The sequence below is a fragment of the Netta rufina genome (genome assembly GCF_964035555.1).
Source record: "Netta rufina genome assembly, chromosome: 17".
In the NCBI taxonomy this organism is placed as follows: Eukaryota; Metazoa; Chordata; class Aves; order Anseriformes; family Anatidae; genus Netta; species Netta rufina.
The window spans coordinates 2,324,109-2,350,040 of record NC_140141.1 but is presented as its reverse complement, the minus strand read 5'-3'; the positions used below and the strand labels follow the sequence as shown (position 1 = coordinate 2,350,040).

General features: G+C 36.0%; 1 protein-coding gene across 7 annotated transcripts in view; it reads left to right on the top strand.

Moving 5' to 3' along the window:
- RIMBP2 (RIMS binding protein 2) overlaps positions 1-25,932 on the top strand; it is a gene marked incomplete at both ends in the record, with an annotated part of 144,445 nt that overhangs the window by 96,065 nt on the left and 22,448 nt on the right. For 6 of the 7 annotated variants that reach the window (XM_084296974.1, XM_084296977.1, XM_084296976.1 and 3 more), the window contains 10 exons: positions 2,158-2,208; positions 7,369-7,573; positions 12,442-12,593; positions 14,965-15,041; positions 16,321-16,430; positions 16,880-17,686; positions 20,591-20,742; positions 21,133-21,600; positions 23,040-23,189; positions 24,784-24,942. In XM_084296974.1, coding sequence (XP_084153100.1) covers positions 2,158-2,208; positions 7,369-7,573; positions 12,442-12,593; positions 14,965-15,041; positions 16,321-16,430; positions 16,880-17,686; positions 20,591-20,742; positions 21,133-21,600; positions 23,040-23,189; positions 24,784-24,942 — 2,331 coding nt within the window. The remainder of the gene's footprint in view (positions 1-2,157; positions 2,209-7,368; positions 7,574-12,441; positions 12,594-14,964; positions 15,042-16,320; positions 16,431-16,879; positions 17,687-20,590; positions 20,743-21,132; positions 21,601-23,039; positions 23,190-24,783; positions 24,943-25,932) is intronic. The other variant, XM_084296980.1, reaches the window with a different exon arrangement.

Here is a 25,932-nt window from a genome sequence, read left to right as displayed (position 1 = left end):
CTAAGCTTTAGCACAATAAATAGACATTTAAAAGCACAAACAAGATTGTATTATATTTGGTATTTTGTTGAATGTAACTAGATGGCATCTGTAGCCTGTGATTATGATAAAATTCTTGTTCAGTGGATCTCAAGTAGCATGGAATATAAGATCACTTAGGTGTCTGTGTTGCAGTCTATTCTACCTTGTAGACAGATGGCCAAGCTAGTTTATTACTTGCAGTTCTCTAGGTGTGGTTGTGGAGATGAGCACCAAGACTAGTTTGTCCTGCTTTTGCCTCTAGATTGCTGGTATCCAGTGCATTTCCTTTCAACATTACAATGTGGTGTATATTTTCAGAAGAGTCATTTAAATAAATCACATACCTAAATAACTGTAATACTTTGCTTCCATAATTAACAGGGATTGCTGGCTCACATTTCATCCAGAGCTGACCTCCCAATGTGCCTAGTAAATGTGTTACATTATTATTATTATTATTATTATTATTATTATTATTATTATTATTATTATTATTATTATTATTATTATCTAATTACATGAAAAAGTATTGTGAAATGAAAGCTGTAACTGCAGGCATTAACAGGATGATATTTCGACATTTCACCACATATCTTGTTACTGTTGTAAAGTTGCTGATGAATTACAGAAATGTAGGTGTTGAAACAATGCACATTACTAGTACAGTTCAATGCATTTCTTGTCATATTTTGATATTATAAATAAAAATTCATTCTGTTTTTAATGTACATGCAGACTGTTCAGACTATCAATCTAAAAGGAAGAACATAATATTGTTCATCCAGTTTTTGTGCTGATAGGGAATCAGATGGTCTTTTTCTCCAACAAAGCCTTAATATAAGACAGAATGATGAAAAAGAGAGATAGCTATTGACACAGCTTTCCTAATCATTTATCAAGAACTCATATTCTGATTTTATAAAACTTGTAATGATGGATAGCACAAGGCTTTCTATTACCTGCCATCATATTTTTGCTAATGCTTCTGGAGCCAATATTTTATCACATACTAGTAATAAGACTCATTACTGTAGTACAGGAAGAAATATGACTGTGCTTGCAGGGGTAAAGCAGGCTTTATTACCATGCATGACAGTGAAGAATAGTTCAAGTATGTGTTGTGGGTTGTGCCTTTATGGCCTGACCCAGCTTCCATTCAAAACGATAACTGAGTATGGTAGCCCTAATACATCTGGAAAAATGTCTTTCATTGCAGTATCTGGCCCATTAAATTTTGTGGCACTGCCCTCTGCTAAACAGTTTGAAGACATTTCTCTCATGAGGAATGAGCAGGATATGGTCTTTGAGATACAGTAAAAAGAATCCAAGGGGCAAAGTTTGTGCATTGCATTGACATCAGCATAATGCAATGGTTAATAAAAAAAAACGTGTTGCTCATCTTGGGCAAGCGTCAATAAAGAAGATAGTGAAAACTTAAATGGAAGTAAAGTGAGGGTAGCACAAAGTTACTGAGTGCTAGTTTTTTCTAGTTTTAAGGCTTAGACTTCTGGCCAAATTTGATAACTTACTTTCTGATCTACATATAATAACAACTTCCTACTCTCATTTACTCCCTCTTTTCTTCTTTGGCTCAGTTGATTGAACTCGAAATGTACTCCCATTTACAGACAACCTTTCTTGTGGATGTATTGAAGTGTTTTGTGAGCTATTGGTGTTGCTGCATGTAAAGAATGAGCTTAATTTTTGTTTTGCTTTTTCCTAACCAGTACAGTAGGTTTCTACTCTCTGAAACTCCTACAATGTAGAGTTGACAGAAATAGCTCATTTCTTGGTTTTATTTTAGAGGGTTTCAGAGATTCTTATGATGTGTTCTTGCAGTTTGTTGTGCATGCTTGTCTTGCTCTAACTAAATGTTAATGCCACTAAGCTTCACTGAGATTCTGTGTCCTAAAAATATACAGGTATTTTAATGGCTTGAAACCAAAGTGCTGTAGTGTATTGCACAAGCCAGCACTCCAAGACTTTTTTCAAATTCAAAACTCCAAGGTTTTGAATTTGAGTATACAGTATGCTACATTATGCAGTTACAATATTCTATATATAGCCTAATACATTTTTCTGTTCTTTTTTATTATTATTTATTTTATTTATTTATTTTCAATGTATGAAAACAAGGCTCAGGTTGAAGCTAAGAAGGAACATGAAGGAGCGGTTCAGTTGCTAGAGGTAAGAAGATATCCAATCCTCTGGTTGTGGAGGTTCCATTCTGAATGCGATGGCTTAACAGGAATATCACTTCTGAAAAATTCGGTGCTATAAAGACAATTCAGTCATGAGAGCATTAAACTGGGCTGTTGGAAGTCACACGTGTCCCTCAGTTTCTGTTTGTATAAGATGGAAATTTTGGTACCGTTTTTTGTAAACTATTATCAGATGTATAAAAAGTATGTATATCAAATATATAAAAAGGCCCTCTTCAAAGTTGTTATAGTCTGTTCAGTGATTTGCCCAGACCATTTTTAAATATCTGTGGGAATGGAGATCTGACAGCCTCCACAGGCAACCTCTTTTGGTCTTTCAGTACCTTTAATATGAAGAATATTATTCTTGCATCCTGTCTGAATTTTCTCAGGATGCTACTCATATTGATTGACTCTAATCCTATTGCTGTATATCACCAGCATGGCCTTTCTTTGCATTTCCCAACTAAGGTGCAGTGTGTTTTTAGAATTTGCCAGTGAACAGTGAATTTAGGAAGTAAACACTGTGAAATAAATTAATTTTTAGAGATGATTTGGGTAATTGGTTTTACTAATTTTTAAAACATTAAATAACTGCATATACTAAGGCAACATCATCCATAAAGACACATCAAAAAATCTTAGTATTTTCATTAACAATTGCTCATAGCAATTGTGACTTTTGGTATGGTGTATTTCCTAGAAATTCATCCTAATGAAAAATCTAGTATTTTAGTCTTCTGTGCCTAAGGATACAGAACTGATTGTTTCTTGCATAGAAATAACATGATGAATAGGAGCAATTCTTACTCCCATTCAAAAACCATGAGCTTTGCTGCCAGCTTTAGTTGGAAACGGGCAAGGTTTACAAAACCTCTTTGTCTTCAACCAGAATGAAATTTTTACAGTTTTTTAATTGTGGCTGTTACAGTAATGGAAATTCTATAGGGGATACACACAGGTATGGTTAAATTATGTATGCAAACACAAAAAAATCAGATGAGAATACCAATAAATTAAAATACTTAAGAGTCTTCCTGGTGCTGACAAAACCTTTTATTTCTTTCCCAGTCTGGTATATAGCAATGCAGGATTACCCATGATGTTGTACAAGGTTATGTTGTATTACGTTGTAAAAAAAAAAAATCCTACAGCGAACAATTCCTTTCCAGTTTTCCAAAACTAGGCTAACAGATTCTTTATTTTAAGTTACAATCATATGTTTTGATGCACATGGATAAGATTGTGTCAGGAAATACAGGCACACAAGAAAGTAGCATCCTAACTGTATCCAGACCTACTTTTGTTCATTTTTGTTCTTCACTTTTTTCATGCGTAACAAATTTTCAGTGATAACTATCAAACTAGATTTTCTGCCAGAGGAAAAGGTATTAAATGCTTATTCTTAACATAACTTGCATATCCAAAGAACGTAGAAGAACATAGATTGACTATAGCAAATGTGCTTATCTGTATTTCATTTCGAAATCTGTTTCTAGTATATAATTTCTGGACTTTTTTCCTTCTAATGGTAGTTGTTCTGTCTGTGTACTTACTGGAGATGAATTTATGAAGATAAACTTTCTGATGCATTGATAATCTCTTTTTTTAAACAAACAAACAAACAAAAAGTTTATTTAAAATTAATATTCCCATGGAAAGGGTTTACTCATATGCTTTCATTATTAACATATATATTAAATTTGCTTTGCCTTTAAGAATATAAGATAATAATTTAGTGCATGGTGGAAAGTATATAATGCAGGAAAACACGAGTAGAAACAAAGCAGGCAAGTGATTATTTACCACCTTAAGCTAAACAAAATTCCTATTTAGCTGATTTGTTTGCAAACTTTGATTTGCATAACTCCATCAAGGTTTCTTAAGCTTTTGTTTTTTGTTGCCTTAGGCCCATTAATTCTTAGCATTTGGTTTATTTAATCTGCTTTTTGCAATTCAAGATCAGCAGTGGTATGGATTTCTCAAACGTTCTATAGTGTGTTTTGTGTTAATGCATGTTTTTACACCTGTTAACTGTTCCAACGTTTTTTGCTTTGAAATGTTAAAAAAAAAAAAAAAAAAAAAAGTGTTCAAAACTGGTTTTATTTCTTTGTTTATTTCACATCTCTTTGTTTACTGTGTCTTGTTTGAAATTTATTGCTTTGCACTTCATCCAGAACACGCTGGACAGCATGCAGGTATTTTAGGGCATTATTCTCCATTCCCTGTCCCAAATCCTGCACTTCCCTTTAAAATAAGTATGATAGTCCTACCTAACCTTGCATGGCATGTGTGCTAAAACCATTGTTATGCAAGCATGCTTGGTATTGATTGGCCTGATACCGAATCGCTGAAAACAGATTTCTTTTTTTTTTTTTTTATACAAGAGATTTACCTCCAAATATGGCATGATTTAATGAAGAAACAAATACTGTTTCTGAAAGTGAACTTCTTATGAGCATGCCCACTAAGAATGGTTTGATAGTTTATTCAAGATTGTAGCTTTCAGACTGCGTGGATTTTACCTGAATTCAGATCATTTCATTGTTTATACAAAGACAACTTTATGCCATATTTTCACCTTGGCTTGATTTATTTAGACACCTACTGAAAGCCATTCCTGCTACATAAACAGTTAAACTATGAAATAAAATACTAGTCTGAATTCAAGCTATCCACCTGGAAAGCTGCTCATCATCTTATCTGTCTTGTGTGAACAATATCTGTCTTGTCATAGATGAAGTCTGCTTGATTTTATGTTTAAGAAGCTGTTTAGCACTGTGTATTTTATGAGAAATTTAAGTTCTCATAACTCAGTCCTAAGTGAAGTACATTCAGTATGGTCTGCAGTGAGGATATCTTGTCACACAAGGACTGCTGTAGGTAGGTTCAGTCGTAGGGAGATCTGGTAGATGTGACACTTTTGCGCTATTTTTATTGAGACTATCTGGGCAGTGCCATGATACAGAGTACAAATTCAGTGCTTCTGAGAATACAAGCACATGTTTCATTTCATTGTGCATCATTTCATATATGTATGAGCACGTTGATTTTCTACAGAGAAGTGAGTCTGGCTAATTAAAAATGAACCAAGCACCTCTCTGGAATCAGGAAACAAAGATAGATACAGGGATGCCTCCTGTTACTTCTGTACTATTGTGGCTCTTACGGTAGTTTTTCTTTTATACAGCACCAGATTTGTGCTCACTTCTAACTCACAAGCTTGATTAAAAAAAGCAGTAAAGGCATTTTTCTTTCAGGCTTCGTACTATCCTGAGAGGACAACTCTAGATAAAGATTCTAGATGATCAAAAGAAAAGTGACATACTTTTGGCACATACTGCAATGCAAATCAGTTATTAAATATATATACACTGAGACTTTTTTAGCAGAACTAAATTAATTTGTGTTTTTATAAGTACAAAGAAATTACATCCTCAAAATTTATTGTAGCTTTAAAAATGTATTTATTCCAAAAAAGGAACAAGCAAACGCACAATCATTAGTGAGGAAATTTGGATTCATATGTTCTTCTGGGGACTATAAGGAGTGTTTTGTTTATCTTTAGTTGTGCTAAGATCCTTCTATTGGTGTTATGTAATATGTGTAGTTTTCTTCATATGTATTACATGCAGTTTTCCTCCTCATAGGAACTGAGAAAATTTTTCTCTTTCAAGAAAAAGAAACCTTAGCACACTTGAATGAACCTAATTGATATCCAGCCTTCCTTTGCTAGCACAGCTGTTTAAATAGGCTGTTTAAATATTATAAAGGGGGTTTTAATGAAGGAAAGTGACGTTTTTTCACCGTGAAGCATCAGATTAGGATCTAACGCATGAGCTTTCCATTTAAGGTCCCTATTACTGCTTCTGAGCTGCTTCTGCTTGCAGTGTTAGGGTCACAGCATGTGAGCCATGGGTGCTCCCTAGGTCACAAACAGTAGTCTCTCTGGCACATTTCCGGAGTACAGACCAACTGCTTTCCCCTGTGTGAAAATCAGACCTCACAAGCGAATTTCTCAGGAGTTTTGCTAATTCTTCAGTCTTCTCAACAGGTGTTAATTAATGTGATCTTTTCCAGCCTTCTGGGAAATCTTGATTTCTGTTTGTACTCATCAAGAACACCTTATAGTGTATGCAAGCAGATATGCAGGCTGTTTATAGATGCAGATTGAAATTTAAATGTGCTATATTAAAATCATTAATATATTCTTAATTTAGCTGGTACACTAAATGTGCAGATTTGGATAAAATGAAAGGTATTTTCATGTTTCACTGTCTTTGCCACTCTTAAATTTGCTTTGAGTTAAAGCTGTAGAAGAAATCCTGAATTCCCATGCCATTTGTAATTCTTTTCATCCAGGGAATCTTTCCTTTCAGTTACACCATCCATTTTTTTCATGTGAAGATTTCTTAAACAGTATGTAGGCAAATTTTGCAAGTCATCACAGAAGCTTATCTTTTAAGTTCCGTTTTGTTATTTCCTGATGCCTCAAAATTATAACAAATGTTTGCCCACAGTGACATTTTTATACTTCTCCCAAGCTTGCAAACAATCTTCCCTTGGCTGCTGTCTGAATTACTTCTGCGTGGTTTGGCACATACAGTGAGGAGCATTATTTTTGAAAGGGAATTCAGCCAGTAGCTAGTCCCACGTTCTGCATGATCCAATGTTTTTTGCTGTTCTTGTTGGTTTCTAATATATTAAAGTTTATCTAGTGATTCAGAGTTCTTCAACTTAATAGTTGAGGATGGGCAAACCTCAGAAAAGTACCTGGGTTTTAGAAAACATTGGAAAAATATACAAAAGTGACATTCAGATACGTGTGTGTGTCACAATGCCATACGTTCTGTTTGCAGGTGTTCTTGGCAGTGATGTTCTTAGTACTGCCAAAAATTATGATGAGGAATTTCCACTTTGGGAATTGGGGATGAGAAGAATATTTACCTCAATATTGAAGAGTTACTAAAAGGTTTTGTTCTAAATATGAATGAGAACTTAGGGGGACAAAAACTAGGGGCAACAAAAAACAATGGGTGCTTTTATCCCAAATAGTTTGCCTATCCTGGTACTTTTGGAAAATCAAATCCTTTCATAACTTGCTCTGATATCAGACAAATGTCTGTGTTATGTCTTGCTTGTGCAGGCCAAGGTCCGAGAGCTAGAGGAAAAATGCCGGACACAAAGTGAACAATTTAACCTCCTGTCCAGAGAGCTGGAGAAGTTTCGGCAGCAAGCAGGGAAGATTGATCTCCTGAGCAGTAACACAGTAGCATCCTCAGATATTCCTGGTTCTCCCAGTAAATCTCTATCCCAGTTAGTGAATGGAATAGCCACTTCTATAGGCAAAGGTAAGAATGTGCTTTTTGTTTCACAGAATCATAGAATCACTAAGGTTGGAAAAGATTTCTAAGATCATCTGGTGTCTGATCTGTCCTGTAGGTTTTAAGAAGCAACTCAATGGTGTAAATAGAGTTTGATTATATAAATGGAAGATAGAATTTGGTCCTGATCCTGTTTAGTGACTTGTTTAAATTTCAGAGTATTTCTTAGACCTTCACTGAGATTGTTCTGGATTTATTCAGGTAGCAGAATTCTCTCTACTCATTGTTAGGTGTAGCAGTAAGAAACCTGTTCAATGCTAAAATGATGTATTCCTTATGTAAAGATCTACTTCTGTTGAAAGTAGAAAGACTGACAGTATATAAAGGCTTTGCTGGAAAATTTTCTTAAAACTTTGTTAAAGTTTCAGGGGCAGGAGTTGGTCTGCTATCTTGTTGAAGTAACAATTCACAGGGAAAGAAAAAACAGACACAATGCACTACCCATTACATTAAAAAAAACTTGTAGATAGAGCTGAGCAGAAAATGGGAAAACTTAATGGAATATTTTTACAAATATGAAAATGTTTTTTGGTTTAGTTGCATTTTTTCAGCAGAAAGTACAGACTTCTCCATAAAAAAAAACTGAAATTAAAATATAAAATAAATTTTTGACAGAAGCAAACACTGTCTGTCTAAATAAAAATTCTGCCACAAAGTGGTTTTGGTTGAAAAGGAGTTTCATGGGATGTATTTTAACACACCTGATACCCATAACACACTAATACCCATAGTTGTTTACTAAACTGTGCAAATGTGTTTAAAATTTTAACCATGTTAAAATTGGTAGTTGAACACTTAAATACTGGGTATTTCAGAAACTGAGAAGTTACGCCATTGTTGATATAAGTTTTAAAAGAAATGGAGAATGTAAAGTTTAAAAAAAAATCCGTATTGGTGTTTTTATGCATAAAGTACCTAGTATGCTCAGCTCAGTGTGTGTTTTGACAGGCTCTGTGGTGAATTTTCACCAGGTCATAATTGCCTGTTGCCAGAGGCAACTGCTCCTCCAGACCACACATCTTTGTTAACAATTCCTTATTCATAAAAAGTTTCAAGGCAAGAAGTTACCTGAGGACACCTGAAAGGAACCTGCATGTAAATTTTTAGATTGTGTATAACTATGTTGTTATCAAGGCTGAGAAGTGTGCTCACAAGCAGGTGATACTTAGCTCAGTATCACCCATGACAGAATAATTTTTACTACTTGTTCTACAAAGAAACACTTGTAGTTTCCTGTTATCAGATAATTTCCATAGCTTACAAATTCCGCTGAAATTGTTTTAGGATAAATATAAAGAGGAAGTAGACAAACAAAATAGTCTGTATTTATTTGCTTGTTTTATTTAATCTTGTTAAGCTTCTAGAAAAATTGTGAGGTGTAGGGCCTAGAAATCACAAATCATTTCCATATCACTATAGATGAGCAGTTATTTTTGGTGAAGGGTGCCACACTCAGTGTGAAACCAAGTCAGAAGAAACCAGGGTGACATCCTTCTTTTATTCTGCTTCAGTGACTCTGTACTTTATATGGCTTAGTTTTTTAAAACACAAAATTATAGCTGTTTGCAGTCTCACCCACTGTGGTGTATATATAAGCTTAAAAGGCTCTTCTGGAGCTGTAAATCTTACCTAAGTGGATATTAAAGTGCATTAAATAGAGACAAGACACAAGACATTACCTGATGGCTGTAAGAATTTAGCAGAAATTTCCTTAACAACAACAGGATTAGCTCTTCATGTCCCTAAGGGTAGGATTTTCAAAGCAAGACATATTTTTAGAAAGGTAATTAAGTACTGAAATGTTGTTTAGGCAGCTTGTGAAGGTCCGGTCTTTATCTCTGGAGTTGATGTAAATAGTCCTCAGTCCTCAAATAAAAATCAACTAAACATTCTTAGGTCCTGACTCAAACTTAACACACTATGTAGTATTTATTCTATAACTGCTAATAGAAACAGCTTTTAATAAAACCTTCAAAACAAAATAAACAAAAATCCTGAAAAAAGAACTGGACTGGAAACACGGAACACAGCTAGGTCTGTACTGAAGTCACTTAAAGGCCTTGTTCTCAAAGCCTTTTTTCATAACTTATTGATCTTTATACTACTTAGAATTCAGGGCCTGCAGCACTGTAGTATAAACATCAGAAATCCTTGGACAATATTCATTCTCAGTATGAATGCAATGATAACAATCAAATAATGTTTAAGCAAGTGGGTAGAATGTCTAATTATTGAAATCAACTATTTCAGAATAATGATGGTAATGCTAAAGCAAGTTCTTCAAACCAGAAGTGTAATTATTTTTATTATGTGTAAGGAAAAAAGAACACATGAGGAAACACAAGGACAGCTTTCAAAGCAAAGCAAATGACGGAAATGAGATCAGTTTATGACCAGCTGCTTTGCCTTAATTGACAATTTTTAAATGTATCAGGAAATGAAATAAACCTAGCCAGAATAGATTAGAACATAAAAAGTTCACTCTGAGCATATAATAATGTCACAACCCAATACAAAAACCTTCAAGATTTATTATTCATCAGATAAAGGGTGCATTTAAATGGCCTATCTAGATAATTTAGGTAGTTCATAATGAATCAGCAGTCCCATAAATAAAATGGAGAGGCTAATTGTACTTCAGCTATGGTCAGTTTCAGTTCTGCCTGAGACATTTAAATTAAGTTTGGAGTTCTTCTTTGCCTCTTTCCTTGGAAGGGTGTTCAGATTTCCTTGACAGGTTGTTGCTAGTAATGGCCATTTTGATGGCATATGGATTTTACAAGACTTCACATGCACACACACACACAAAAAAAAAGCACATGGCTTTTTAATTCTCCTAGAATTTAGAGGTAAAAGAGAAGCTTTTTTCTAGAAGCTTCTGGATGTTCTTATGAACTAGTACCTTGGTGTTTTTTTTAAGTGTTAGTTTTATCCACAGTGCAAATATAAAGGCAAAGATGCATTTTTAATTAGTTTCCAGTGAAAGAACAAATTTTAAGAGTTTTAATTGGTCTCATTCCTCCATATTCATAGTGTTGTTCAAGCCCAGACATCTCAATGAATTGCCTTGGCTGAAGAAGAGAATCATCCTAGCAAAGCAAGGGCTAGATCTTCTAAGAATCTCTCTCCACACTTTGTATGTAGTGCAACGAATTTAGTAACAAAGCCAGGAGGTATGAGACCAAACAGCAGTTTCCTTTGAATGAATAATCACAGTTGGAGCAATTATTTACAGGCTTGGCTCTGACAGGCTGATATGGCAAGCACATTAACAGCAAACAGAAGGAGCTTAATTGGCTAAAGGTTTCTTAACAGGGATGACTTTTCTGTTATACATGTGAGAAAGGTTCCAAGAACAAAATATGCAGCCTTTACCAGCCTGAGGACTGCTGCAAGCAGGGCTGATTGTAATAAATCTTTTGTAAGGTGACTGGTACGTTTCCCTGTTGTCAGTGTGCTTAAGCTGTCTTGCTGTAAATTACACTAATGCAGAAAAAAAATTAATAATTTTGGACTAAGGAGCACACCAGAAAAAAAACACTCTGATGTTATGTTTTGGAGGTTATGGTCTTCTGCAAAATGAATAAAGAAGTTCCAGTGTTAATTCCAGGTGACGTGTCTAAGAAGTTTGCAATTCAGTAGCAAAACTTTGCTGTCCAGACTTCTGGCAGAACTGGAGAGGAAATACCAAACCTGCACATATCTATGGTCTGAAAAATTAGAGCATAGACTTGTTATGTTAATGAGAAAAAGTGAAGAGGAGAGAAGACACCTTGGATATCTGATTGTGTCAGCAATGCCCCAGACTTTGCTATAACTTCTGCTGATGCTGCAGGTATAATTATGCTCAGTTTACAATTTTCTGCTTCTTTTCATGTGGTTTGGGGACTAACCTAATAGTGAAGGAGGAAAGCTGTGAAAATATTTTATATTTCACCTTTTTTGGTTCTCTTGCAACCTTAATGAAGTAGTTCTTTTTACGTACGTCTCCTCACCACTAGGTCTAGTTTTCACTTTAGACAATAGGAGATTAGTGTGTTCAGCCTCTTGTAAGCCTTTCTCCTTAGGTCCTTTAAATGTGCAGTATGTATTGTCTTTATTTTTAGGTGTGTTTAAAAAGCACAATAATATATATATATATATATATATATATATATATACATAAAGAAGTATTTGGAGATGTTTTCTTTTTCATAGTTTCTCTTTAAAAAAAATAATTGATGGCAATATGATCTAACTGTGTGTTTAGTACTGGTGTTAATGAGGTACTCATAAGAAATATGCAACAGGTATTCTTGGAACTTCTTGGCCCCGCAGCATGCCAAAATACTTCCCTTCATTTCAAAATGAATATCCTGCCAACCAAATGACTTACATGTCAGTCACTTTCTTTGAAGATAATTGCACAACTTGATTTTATTTTCCAGAATATGAGAGGGTCACCAAAAGAAATAGAGGGGTTCCAACAGTAGCTTTCTAGTCCTGAACATGTTCAACGACATGGCAAATTACTTTACTTCTCCGAAGATATCAAGGTGCTCAGAACTAAAACAGAATTCTTTGCATTATGGAAAGCTTTAACTTTTATTTTTTTGAATTAAAATAGCCTCACTATCTACATGATGTTCCACTACATAATGTTGACTTATGTAATCTGTCAAAAGGCTGTGAAGTAGTAGGCTTAGCTACTTTTCTTGTCTTCACTCTACCTACCCTAGTGTTTTTCTAGAATGATTTCTAAAAGGAGGAGAAAATAACTCTCTTCTTGTTATTAGTTGGAAATGTTTCTCTTGAAAGCAGTTATTTATTCTTTTATGTGTTTTCTTCACTGCCAGGTCATGAAAGTCCTTCTGGAAGCCATTCTGTGATTTCAGAATTTATACGACCTCTTCAAATATCTGGAGACAAACCAGAGCAATTGTCTGTCAAACCTACATTCTTGTCCAAGTCAAGATCTGGTACCCCAAGATGCAGATTTGATTCAGATGTGAGTCTTTTGAAATTTGTTACTGGAAATGTGTGTTATGGGGCCAGGATCTCTTCTCCAGGGACTGATGTGGGATCATCCATCTCCTTTGAAAAGACAAGAATATTCTCATTGTCTGAGACAAATTGTGAATGTGACCAGTGGGAATTTCACTGAACTTTTCAAAGTCTTAGTTGATATGCTAGTTACATGGTATGACAAATGCATGTGTGAGACCCTTAGGCTTCTATGAAAATCTCATCCTTGCATTCAGAGTTCTGCATTACTTGTGTGCTTAAAAGGTGCAGGTCAGTACTTCTGTCTGTGTCTGTTTTGGTGTATGTCTGTTACACAGGTTTATTATTATTATTGTATCTACCAAAATGTGTGACTTTGATACAGCCTTGGTATCTACATGTAAAAGAGCAATTCTGACCAGTGCCCTGTCATGGCAAGTGTGCTTTAGGCTTGAGAAGTGGCTTATTTTGCAGTACTTGTTCTTTGCCTGGTTTTCATGATGTGTTACTTTTCTCACCACAACTAGGCTCATACCACCTGCTAGAAGCAGTTTCTAAACACTCTTCTAAACTAATTTGGAGCATTTACTCTAAGTTCTTACACTATTCAACTTTCCAACTTGTATTTAATTGTACTTTTGAGAGGTCCTTCTTAAAAAGGTTTTCTAGATTTTAGTAGAATTCTTGTAGAAAGCCAGTGGGAAACTCCTAAGAACTTTACGAAGACAATGTGACAAGTTGGTTGTTGATATTTAGGGAAAATTTTAAATATAAGAAGGTATAGGACACATTTTGAAAGCTTTATAGAAAGGTATAATATTATATATTAAATATTATATGCCTGTTATATGTGGGCAAACAGAAGAAATTATCTTTACTTTGCACCCTCAGCTTACAGTCCTGACTCCCATTTTTATCTTTACAGAAGTAAATAAATTGAAACTGTGTGAATATTCTCTACTATTTTATGTTCATTGCTACTGAACCTCTGAAAATTGATAAAATCCAAATGTTTTTAAATGGATTGCAAGACTGAGTATGGTGTAGGATATTCAACAACATATTAGATTTTAGTACAGTAGAAATTCCATGGTTGTTACTATGGATTATCCACAAATAAATATATTATGTGTCCTTACCACCATGAAATGTGGAACATTCACTTCTTTTTGTAGAGGCCACAAAAAAAGCAGCCCGAAGTAGTCAAACCAGAAACAGCAGCTTAGCAACGAGATTTAGGGAAGCAGAACTAACAGCAAGGAACAGAAGACATGCGTGTCAAATTTAATTCATTTTTTTTTTATTGTTTTTGAGTTATCTCTCACTGAAAATGTCAAGCCCTCTTTTGCGGAATTGTTCTTTGTGTGCTGTCTTGAGTGTAATTATGTGATACATACTTACCTTATGCAAGCACACAGAAATTAAGTTCCATTCTTTTTTAGAAGTATTCAGACCCAAAGGAGAGTGTGTTAATAAAATCATAAGGAAATGTGGATGAAAACTTGACGTGAGCTGGCAGTGCATGCTTGCATCCCAGAAGGCCAACTGCATCCTGGGCTGCATCAACAGAGGAGTGGCCAACAGGTCAAGGGAGGTGATTGTCCAGCAGGTCGATGGAATGTGATTTCAGATAATAGAAAGTGTGGAATTCAGCAGTTGCTGATGCTGCAGATTGGATTGGATTGGAAAGGGGGCTATATTTTATGTGATATTCATTGTTTCCAGCTATGTGGAAACTGACACTCACACCAGCTCAGAAACTCATCATTTGTCTCAAGTATTTAGCTACGAGTATCACGGTGCTATGATAGTTTTCTAATTAAAATAGTAGAGTATCATTTTAGGTTGTCTATATAATTACATAGCTGTATTATGAAACACTAGACATATCACCTATGATAGGTCACTCTGGAGTAACTGACTTTCTTGTATTTTAATAAAGACTTCACTAAAAGCTTTGTCAGGAGGGTGAGATGGTCAGAGGCTAGTATGGTTAAGTAACTTCAGTCAGCAACATGAAAGTGAGTGGACATGACGTCTTCATGCATCTCTACTTACCAAATGACAAAGAACCAATCCACATTTGGGTTGATTTTGCAAGCTTTTGAGGAAAATCAATATCCAGACTCAGAAACATCATCTGAATCTTTGGAATATATCAAGAAATAGCTCAATTTCTATGCCATGCTAGAATCTGAATTGCAATTCCTTCATAGCCTAAGACCTACTATGCAAAAGTGCCTAATTCTGTTCTATTAGAATTTCATTTTTTTTTAATGTTGCACATTCTCTGTCAGATTTATATTGTCTGATATAAAAATGGTGCATGCATCTTTTAGAAATCTTTGTTTTGTTTTCTTTCGTTTTCTTTACAGATGGATAATGATCAGAATTCCAATACCTCAAAGCAGAGATATTCTGGGAAAGTCCATCTTTGTATTGCCCGTTATAGGTAACAAAACCAGCTCATTGCACATATAATACATAGTTGTAATATTCAACATGACTTTGTTTCGCTTTTGGGAGGTAGGTTAACAGAGCTATGTCCATGCTTCCTTTGGGCTGTGAGTCTACTTCTACAGCACAAGGGAGGGAGCAGAGTGCCTTGCAGCATGCAAAGATGATTGTCTGTTAGATTTAGACAAACTAGGCTTTTCAGGGGATATAGCCCAAAGCTGGCAGGTAATAAATAATTGGTCAGCTGAATTCCTTAGTATTTGATGTTCACTTGCTTCTAATAGCATAAGACTACAAAACCAGAAAATAGTTATTTTCACTGTAAACCAAGCTTGAGACTGCTGTAGATAGCAGCCCCCTTTCCTGTTTGCCAAGGCTGCAAAACACTGCCATTTCCATACACTTCAATTCTGAGAAAATGCAGTTATCCTTGGGAGCATTTGCATCCTGAGGATAACCGTATCACTGCATCTACTGTCATCAGCAATTCTGCTGTCTTATAGTTTTATATTTCAGGATGATTTTAAACAGATTCTAATATTTATTCAAGATTACTAGAATGATTATAACATGTGGATGCTCTTATAAGCACTAATACACTGCTTGTGCCAAATGACATTTCAGTCTCCTGGCCAGGCCTGTTTTCTACAACACCTTACAGCAAAGAATGATTATCTGCCTGTAGTTAACTCATAAGCTGCATTCATGCTTCGAGATTAATATGGATTTAAACACTTATAACAAGTTTTGTCTATGAGTAGCTTGCTTTAGCTGTAGCTTACTGTTTTTGTCTCTATTTAATTTGTCTCTGTTGAAATTTAATAACTTGTGTAAAAGACCGTCATATAAAACAAACAGAAGATGGGGATTGGAAGAGATGTCCCAAGTGAGATCTCCTTAATTCTTTTTTTTTTTTTTTTTTTTTTTTTTTTTTTTTTTTTTTAATAAAGATTTAGGCCAGAGTATTCAAAGAGATCTAAGTGAAAAAAATGTGAGTAGATTCTCTCTGGAAAAGGATGTGGTTTTAAGTGTATAGTGTTTAAGTGAATATGTTGTGTTTCATGGCAGTTTGTTGGCAATACAGTTCATAGAGGCAGTACAACAAACTCACCTAGACTCCATTCAAAATATGTTTCAGAAGGTAATCAGAAACAGCAAACCGATGACTTATTATCTAATGCACCCTTAGAAGTGTATACCTTCTTCTGATTAGTATTCAGGTATGTGGTGGTTGTAAATGAACACGCATATTTTTCATCTCTACTCCTTTGCAGTTACAACCCTTTCGATGGACCAAATGAAAATCCAGAAGCAGAGCTCCCCCTTACGGCCGGAAAGTACCTTTATGTGTATGGAGATATGGATGAAGATGGTTTTTATGAAGGTATTTATTTTTTTTAATCTGTAAATTCATGCTAAACGATGCAGATTCAAATCAGTGTTAAACACACTCCGTGTGCTTTCCTTCATCTACTACAAAATCAATTGCTAAAATTACCCCTATCATCTTTGTGTTAATTAACAGAGTTTCTTCACTGGCAAAGCCACTCCTTGCAGGCATAGCTAATTATAAGATATTTTATATTGTCAGCTTTTCCTACTTGAAAGATAAGATTTAAGGTGACAAGAAAACTTACTGTGAGTTCTCTTGTGTTGTTGTTTTTTTTTTTTTTTTTTTTTGCTACACTGAAACCTTACTTTCTCTAACTGTGAATGCTGTTTATGTATAGCTTTCATCTGTATCTTCTTCCTTATCTACTTATTGCAAAGCATTAATGTGCAGGAGTGCATTTGCACTTTGAGGACTTTAATGACATTATTCTCTCTCACCAGGGGAACTCCTAGATGGACAGAGAGGACTAGTCCCTTCAAATTTTGTGGATTTTGTTCAAGACAATGAGACGCGTTTATCAAGCACGTTAAGCAGTGAACAAGATCAGAATTTTATCAACCATTCGGGTTCTACTTTAGAAGGAGACATCCTAGAGATAAGTCCAAGTCACATAGACTCTAGCATAATCAGCAATGGCGCAGGGACTCTGGATGTGAACATCGATGAAATTGGAGAAGACATTGTGCCTTATCCTAGAAAAATCACCCTTATTAAACAACTAGCCAAAAGTGTTATTGTGGGCTGGGAGCCACCGGTAGTGCCACCCGGATGGGGAACCATTAGCAGCTATAATGTTCTGGTTGACAAAGAAGTACGGATGAACATAGCCTTGGGAAGCAGAACGAAAGCCCTTATAGAAAAGCTTAACATTTCTACTTGTACATACCGAATATCAGTTCAGAGCATTACAAACAAGGGTAACTCGGACGAACTGCAGTGCAGTTTGTTAGTTGGGAAGGACGTAATTGTAGCCCCCTCTAATCTTAAAGTGGACAACATAACCCAGATTTCTGCTGAGCTGTCCTGGCTCCCTACAAATAGTAACTACAGCCATGTCATCTTTCTTAATGAAGAAGAATTTGACATTGTCAAGGCTGCTAGCTACAAGTACCATTTTTTTAATTTGAAACCCAATATGGCTTACAAGGTGAAGGTCATGGCAAAGCCCCATCAGATGCCCTGGCAGCTTCCCCTAGAACAACGAGAAAAAAAGGAAGCCTTTGTGGAATTTTCTACATTGCCAGCAGGTTTGATATTTTTCTTCCTACCCCAAAACTCTGCAGTTAAATTTCTCTGAAAAATTCTAAATAAATTAACCTAACCTTTAGCTTTATACTGTAATCACTGTCACATTCTTGGGAAGACTGCAGATTATTAGATTGCTTTACAGTATCTATAATTAATTCCTCTCCTGCTTTATTCTCCTCCTGGTTCCTGGGTACATTCTGGAGAGATAAACTAGGGAAAGACATGTTTATCTCCATTACGGATCACATGCTAAATGTGTTTTTATCAGAATAATCTCAAATTGTTTTTAATTAGTCTAGTTATACTAGTTCTGGTATTTATTTATTTTTGTTGGTGTGGACAGTGCTGGAAATAAACAGTTATTACTTCTAGAATATTATTTGTATGTTGTTTGTGTGTCTGAATGCACTTTTTACAGGGATGACCCAACTCTCTTCTGTAATGAAAAGCATTATGGATAGCATAGCGGATTATGCAGTGATTTAAGGGGATTCAAATATCTTTTGGTTGTGTGGTTGTGATCAGAAGTATAATATGAATTGTTAAAGGTAACAAATTGGTCATGTTTTGGAAAGAAAGGGATTTTTTTCCCCCAACTTACTTTTACATTAGAAATGTTGTAAAGCGTTATTAGTCTTTTCCCACTATTTAAGAACAGTGATGTAGCATTGAAAACTAGAGATGAAATAATGTAGTACATTTAAAGGGTAATGTCATAATTTTAGGGATATATTGCAATACCTGAAAATTTTGGACATCTCTTCTTATAGATTCATCTAATCAAGGACAAGTAGAAGCCTCCTTATATAGTTAGACTTTCAGAGCACTGAATGCCTCTGAAGCAGAGACAGTAAAGCACAAGTGACTCCTGGTGACTAAAATTCCAACAACATGTATTGTGCAATGGGTTAATTGACTTTGCTGGGATTTGATTCCAGCGAAGGGGGATAAATTAGTTCTGGTCTCTTCCTTGCCTTGCAAGACTTATATGTAAGGAGACATGCAAGATGGTTGAATTTAGAGAGGGAATTAAGCTTGTATGTCTACTGCTTTTGATGCTGCTTATTTATAGGCTCAGTAAAAATGTCCTCAGTTCAGGCATTTACTATTTTATTTTAAATCATTTCAGTGGGTTAAGTGGTGGTGCTATTGTAGCATTTGCTAATAGAAGGGCATTTTAAACTAGGTATATGTTCTGCATAATCTGGGATATACTGCCTTAGATGGTGGCTTAAATTTATTAAATGAGTGAGGTTTTTTCAGGCTAACTGCTTAACATGCTGCATCACCCTCTAGTTGCTAAAGCATGATAAAGCAACAATGAATTATTCTCTGTTGAGAAGCATTACAGTTTATTAAACCAATCTCTGTTACAGCCTACAACAGTAGAGAGAGACTCCCTGGATATTGATTTTTTTGGGAGGTGTGAGGGCAAGAGAGGGAGAAAAGGGAGGAAGGTGCCTTCTACTGTGGGAGCAGATGAATGTCATTGTCAGATATGAGATCCTGGACTAGATCATATACATTCTCTCCTGTAAACTGAGGAACTCTTCTGTATGTTGGGCATGCCGGCTGTAAATAAAATAGCGAAGATGAAATTGAACCCTAAATCAAAATCTTTGTCTTGGGAAATAATAGTATTAGATCAGTTTATGTGCTTTGGCCTTGCTAGTTAAAAATACACTGTAGGTGCAACTAATGGTACAGGCAAAAAAAAATGTAGTGTCCTGAATATGACCAGAATTGTGTTTCCATGCAAATCCCTGCGGAAGGATTTGGATCCATGGCAAAGGATGAAACTCAGTGAAAAAAAAACTACTGGAATGCACTGATGGTTTTGTCTAGAAGCTGAGGCTTGTTTGATATTAACGCTTGTGTCATGATCTGTTTGGTAGCAATGAATGCACACAGTTGTAGTATTTGTAGCTTTCTCTCTTGGTAAATGAACAAAAATTGTTGGTGCTTAGTTCAGTGGCAAAAGCAAACTCACAGCAACTAAGGTTTATCATCTCCCAGCTATCACCCAGAGATAGCTGCAGCTGAAACCTGCATCTGAAATGTTTTAGCATGAAACACTTCTCAGTGTTTGACTGTTAAATTAACAGAACAGGATGCCTGAAATATTCATGAACTAATAATCTCTGTGATGTTTTTACTTTGGTTTCTGTCCAAAGTAGTGCTATTTATAGTAGGTTAATAATGCCTTTTAATTAAGGATGTACTTGGTGTGCTATTACCGAAACGTACTGTAAATGCCTTAAAAGGTTAGCAGGCATATTTTTTTTCAGTGCAGAGGAGTCTTTGAGTCCAGTTTCCCATTACATCAACATGCTGCTGATAGAAAAGGTTATGGTTCTGGCTCGCAGTCCACAGCTCACCTTAGTGCCGAAGTGCTTTCTGACCTGCAAATCTTGGCTTGGAGTCACTGATGGTCATGAGACAGAATTTAAAAGTGATTTCTGAGTATGCCATATGCATTCAGTGCAAAGATATATTCCAAAAAGTCACTTGCTGTCACTTGCAGCAGTTTTTCATTAAAAAAATTTCATTCAGCCACTCCTAGGCACTTTTCTCCCCACGTTTTCCTTTTCACATCTTCTGCATTCAGAGCAAGTAGTAGTTATGCAGCCTGAAGGGATAAAAATTGTTCCTGAGCAAGGTGCAAGTACACACTGTCTTGCAAATATAACTTAGTTAATGGCTGTAGGCTGAGGGTCAGTTTATAGCTCCATGATCTGCTGAGTGTGTGCTTCTGTTTCTACACTGTAACTGCAGTAAGAATATTTTGTCTTCTTGAAAAAATAAGTGCTTTGAGATCAGTAGTTTCAAACTCACAAGTATTATCAGCTGATGTACAAACTCTGATCTAATGCTCAAAGGTGACCAATCTTACCTGTCTTTAGGTCCCCCAGCTCCACCTCAAGATGTTACTGTCCGGGCCGGGTCCACTCCAGCAACTGTACAGGTGTCCTGGAAACCACCAACTCTGACTGCAACAGGGACCTCCCATGGTGCCAATGTCACAGGCTATGGTGTTTATGTAAAAGGTCAACGGGTGAGTTCTTCCAGTGTTGCAGGTACCATCTACGTAAGGTGAATTTCCACTGACAGGTAAAGGCAGCAATAAATGTGTGATGGCACTTGGATATGTGCAGGGTTTTCCTGCGTTTCAGTAGAACCTGTTCTTTTGTTTGTGCTTAACTTGATCACTAGCTCCATTTTTATACACACTTCATCTTTTGGACAAATTATTTGAAAGGATTAAAGACAACTGGTGCTAATTGGTGTGGAGACCTAATGTGAGCTCTCAAAGCTCAATCTGTATTGGCAATAATTGACTCCATGTTAAGACCTTGAAGGCTGTACTTCAGTGTCATTGAGGGGAGTGATGAGGGGAGGGAAGTAGATGTCTTCATGCTAGTAAGTTGCTTTTTTGTGTACCCAGGTGGCGGAGGTGATCTTTCCAACAGCAGAGAACACACTGGTGGAGTTAATGAGACTAAGAAATCTGGAAGCAAAAGAAGTTACTGTTCGAACACTCTCTGCACAAGGGGAATCAGTGGACTCTACTGTTGCTGCCATTCCATCAGACCTACTGGTGCCTCCAACCCCTCACCCCAGAACTGCTCCCAAATCTAAGCCATTAGCAAGTGCCGGAGCCCCAGAAACCAAAGAAGAACATTTAGATCCACATTTAAAAATGGATGAGTCATGGGAGCAGACTCGTTCGGCATCCCCTGTTCATGGGCACACACTTGAGCCACCTCTCCCTAACTTTCACAGCCCTCTTCAGGGGAGGAGGTCTCCATCACCTAACCGAATACTCCCTCAACCTCAAGGCACACCTGTCCCAAATACGGTTGCAAAAGCCATGGCAAGAGAAGCTGCACAACGAGTTGCAGAGAGCAATAGGGTAAAGGCAAAATTTTTCTTGCTGCTTATAGGGATTGCTTTATTCATTGTAGCACTTACTATCAAAAAACTTTGTAGTATACACCTGACTGAGCAGCTAATAAATTCCCAAACACTGAAGGTCAGTGGTTTGAGAAGAAACAGTGTGATAAAATTCTGCGGCATCTTTCACAAATACGCTCATAACTATAAAAAGCACTGATCAACCTTTGATCACTAGAAATGTTTTTGGAAAATGCAGAGCACCTTACTTCTGAAAAAAAAGAAGAAAAAAAAAATAAGAAAAGGTCTCTGGGCAGTTATTTTCTCATCACAGCTCATAACTGCTAGTTACTTGCTTCAAGATAAGATCTGGTGTTAGTTTTCATAAATTCTCTTTGTCCTTCATATGTCTGTCATGAGTTGATATATGGAGTCTTTGGTCTCCCATTGTATCTCCAGAATAATTCCAATTACTTTGACATTTATGCATGTTTTAACAGCCTGCCAGTATTGATTATCTCTGTTTCAGAACAGAATTGAGCCAGTAGGTGATGATACCAGTTTTGAGAAGCTAGATAATTCTGGGTCAATAATCTCTGTGTGTATTTTTCCCCTTTCTTTATAAGGAAAGCAAACTGGGATAAATGTAATGGAGTAAAGACAGTTTCTTTGGCACTCAAATGAAAGTTGATATAAGAAACAGAGAAAGAGAACTGAAATGCTTTTTCTGTTTTTGAAAGTTGCTGACATAGCATATGCTCTGAACCATGCTTATTTACATTAATTTTAGTGATGCTCGAAATGTCCAGGGATCTGGACAGAAATTTACAGATGGATTCACTCTACCTTAAATCAAATTCCACCAGTGATATTTGTTATGTTTGATCTCCAGTAGTAGCAATTCTCCCTTTGCAGTAGGCTGCTGAGTGTCCTCTCCCTGACATCTATCCAGCCTGTTAGATGGCACACTCAGGAGGCCTTGTCATGGGAGTAGGCAGCAGCATTCAGAAGCTGAGGGGTAAGAGTCACCTGTGAGTAGAGGAAGAGGATAAAGTCTCATTCTATAGCTTTTTTTTTTTTTTTTTGTGCTGAGCTAAAAAATGCTGAAATGAGTGACTAGGTCTTCTGCTAATCTTCAGCCAAGGGGGAAATTAAAGTCTTCATTAGCAGCCTCTGACTGTAGAATGCTGAGAATTTTAAGATTAACAGTGGTAGAGGGAAGAAAGCTAGCAGCTGTGTTAATGGTCACATGAAAACATTCTTAGAGTGAGAGTGATAATACAACCAAAAAACTCCTGCAGGCTCCTAAAAGGTTAGAGTCAGGAAAACTAACATTGTTTTAAGCCACAAGTATATTTAAATGTTGTGTTCTTGAGTACTCATGTCTTATATTTGCCATTTCTCCATTGGTTGCAGGATCAAGTCTTCACAATTTTCCATTTTTTGTTGCTTTGATAGATGGAGAGAAGAAGTGTTTTTAGTGAAAGGAGCAATGCAGCCCAGTATGCTAACTCGGATGATGAGGAAGATGGCTATGATTCTCCTAATGTCAAAAGGAGGGGGGCTTCAGTTGATGATTTTCTGAAAGGGTCAGAACTTGGAAAGCAAGTAAGTAGCCTGGTATTTTTCTTGTGTCAGTTGTCTGGTATGAAACAAGTATTTTTGTGAAGCTCAGCAGGCTATTCAGGGTATCGACTGATTATTGTAGTCATACTGGTAAAACTGTGGGTAGTTAGGTAAATGTCCTCTTACTGGAGCATTATGCTGTTTTATGGGAACTGAATGCTTGGCACCATGCATCTATAGGTTGTTATCCCAAGCAGTGGTCTTAAGCACTGGAAACAGAAAAAAATGGAACAGAAATGTGACTCAAATGTCACATTTGGGCTCTAAGCTTCTGTATCATGCATTACTCTTGCATATGAAAGCATTCCGTGAGGAAAAAAAAAGGGAAGGGGGAAGGATTTCTGTGTGACATAAAAGACCTGTAATCCTAATTAGCAGAAAATCAGCAACATACATACATACTTTGCATGCTGTAAGGAATAGAGAGATGTTGCCAAAAGAGTTTTTCCACACCTGTGCAGCTTTTAGTCTGATCCTGCTGGAAACAAACATGAATTTCTTACATTACTTTTAAGAGAGTTGTAAATCCTAGCAAAGATATATTTTATTATGTCTTGACATGGTTGAAGAATCTTATTAGCCAAACGTCTGACCTCCCTTCTTGAAGGGTCAAAGCAGTGGCCTTCATTATTTTTGTACCAATTTTGAGACTTTCTGGAATTTTGGTTCAGTTCGCTACAGAAGCTCAAGCACTTATAAGCATTACTCCAAACTTCAAATGTTCCTTAATATGCAGCTTCAGGATTTGATTCAATCTTCATGTACAGTGGTTCCCATTTTTTTTAATATATCTAATCATGCTGTGCTTACAAAATGTGCAGTGAGTTTAGTTCAGTTACAAAATGTACAATGAGTTTGGTTTATGATCTGGTTTGTTAAATGTAATGTTCTGGCTTAAAAGTTTAACCAAGGCCACTCCTATTTAACAATAGCAATTCAGTAAGACATACTTTGTCCTCTTTGTCTTCCAACTAACTGAAAGTTAATAAGAACTTGAAATATTGAATTGGTTTAAAACAAACAAACAAACAAACAAACAAACAAAAATACATTAAGATCATAGCAGTCTGTTCCTACAGTGTTTGCACGAATGAAAACTTCAGAATCCATCAGCTAGCTGTATCATATAATGATGGTAACGTACTGCAATAATTAAGTGCTGATCACTTTTAAATTATAATGTGTTGCAACAAAAAGCTGTGAAGAACAGAAGATATGTGAATTATCCTAGGGCTTTTACAATGCGGTCAGCAAGTCTACTGATGCATGAAGGACCTCTTTAAATTATGTGAGTTTGATCAAGACTAAAACTAGATTTGGTGCTCTGAATGCAGACATTCTTTTTTGGGTCACCTGTGAGATTGAGATTGGATTTCTTGAATTGGGAGCATAAATGGGCAAAAAGTTTTATATATGATCTGTCTGCTAAAACAGAGGAGCAAGCTGCATTATGTAATTTATATGTAGTATTAGCTTGAAATTCAAACCTAGGAAATGCTTTTAGTCCTTCTTGGTGGTATACAAAGATTTTTAATGTCACTCGGTAAAGTTTTTTCTCCCTCACCCTGCTGATTAGCCTCACTATTGCCATGGTGAAGAGTACCATACGGAGAGCAGCAGAGGTTCTGATTTGTCCGATATTATGGAGGAAGATGAAGAAGAGCTGTACTCGGAAATGCAGCTGGAGGATGGAGGAAGACGACGAGTCAGTGTGACTTCACACAATGCACTTAAGGTAAGCATGACTGCAGAGAAACCTTAAAAATACCTCTGTCTTTTTATTCTTCCTTCAAACCATTTCTTTTAGACACTTAGGGATTTTGCATACAATTAAAACTAACACTGTTGTATAAAACTAGAACTAGGGCAAAAATTGTTTTTATGATGTCGAGGCTATCTTTAACATATTTGGTTTGACATCTTTTTTTTTTTTTTTTTTCTCCTTTATTTCTTCTATAGTTGGATAGCTAATCTTTTAGCTAGTTGACTATTTTCCTATATGTAATTGTGGAAGTTGCAATTTCTGATCTATATCGGGGGTCTTTTCCCATATTTATATGACAATATACTGCATGTGCTACCCAGACCATGAGTTGTTTCTGGGCAAAAAGGTTTATATAAACATACAAACATATAGGAAAAAAAATTTTGGCTTTTCAAGTCTAAGGAATTTTTTCCTGTTTTCAGTGCAGTGCCATCTCTTCCTCTGGCTTTAAAGCACACTTGTAAGAAGGGGATTTGGGTGAACTCTGTTTGATAAATGTATTATCAGAAATCCTTGTGCTCTGATTATTAAAGAATCACCTAATAATCACTTGTCAGAGACAGTAGGAAATATCTATCAGCAATACTGCTTAATCACAAGAGGAGTATTTATCATGGAAGACAATTAATTATTTGCAGAATGTTGAACTTATCCAATACAGAATATATGTTTCTCATACTTGTATGTATAAATTGTAATTGCTTTTCATGTGTCTGTTGATTGCACTAAATTGTGTTTTTGTAGCAAGTTGGATAACTTGAATGATAAGGGAAGCCACAGGTGTATTTTTCTTCCAGTATGCTGGTAAAGCATAAAAAAATGCTACGTTCTTATGTATAGAAGAATTCTAACTGTTGTTGTAACTGCCTTTGTGTACTGTAAATTCAGCCCTTTTAATCTGATACTGTCTGGAATAAGACAGGTACTTTTTTCAAAAGAAAAATAATCAGTGTTTCAATT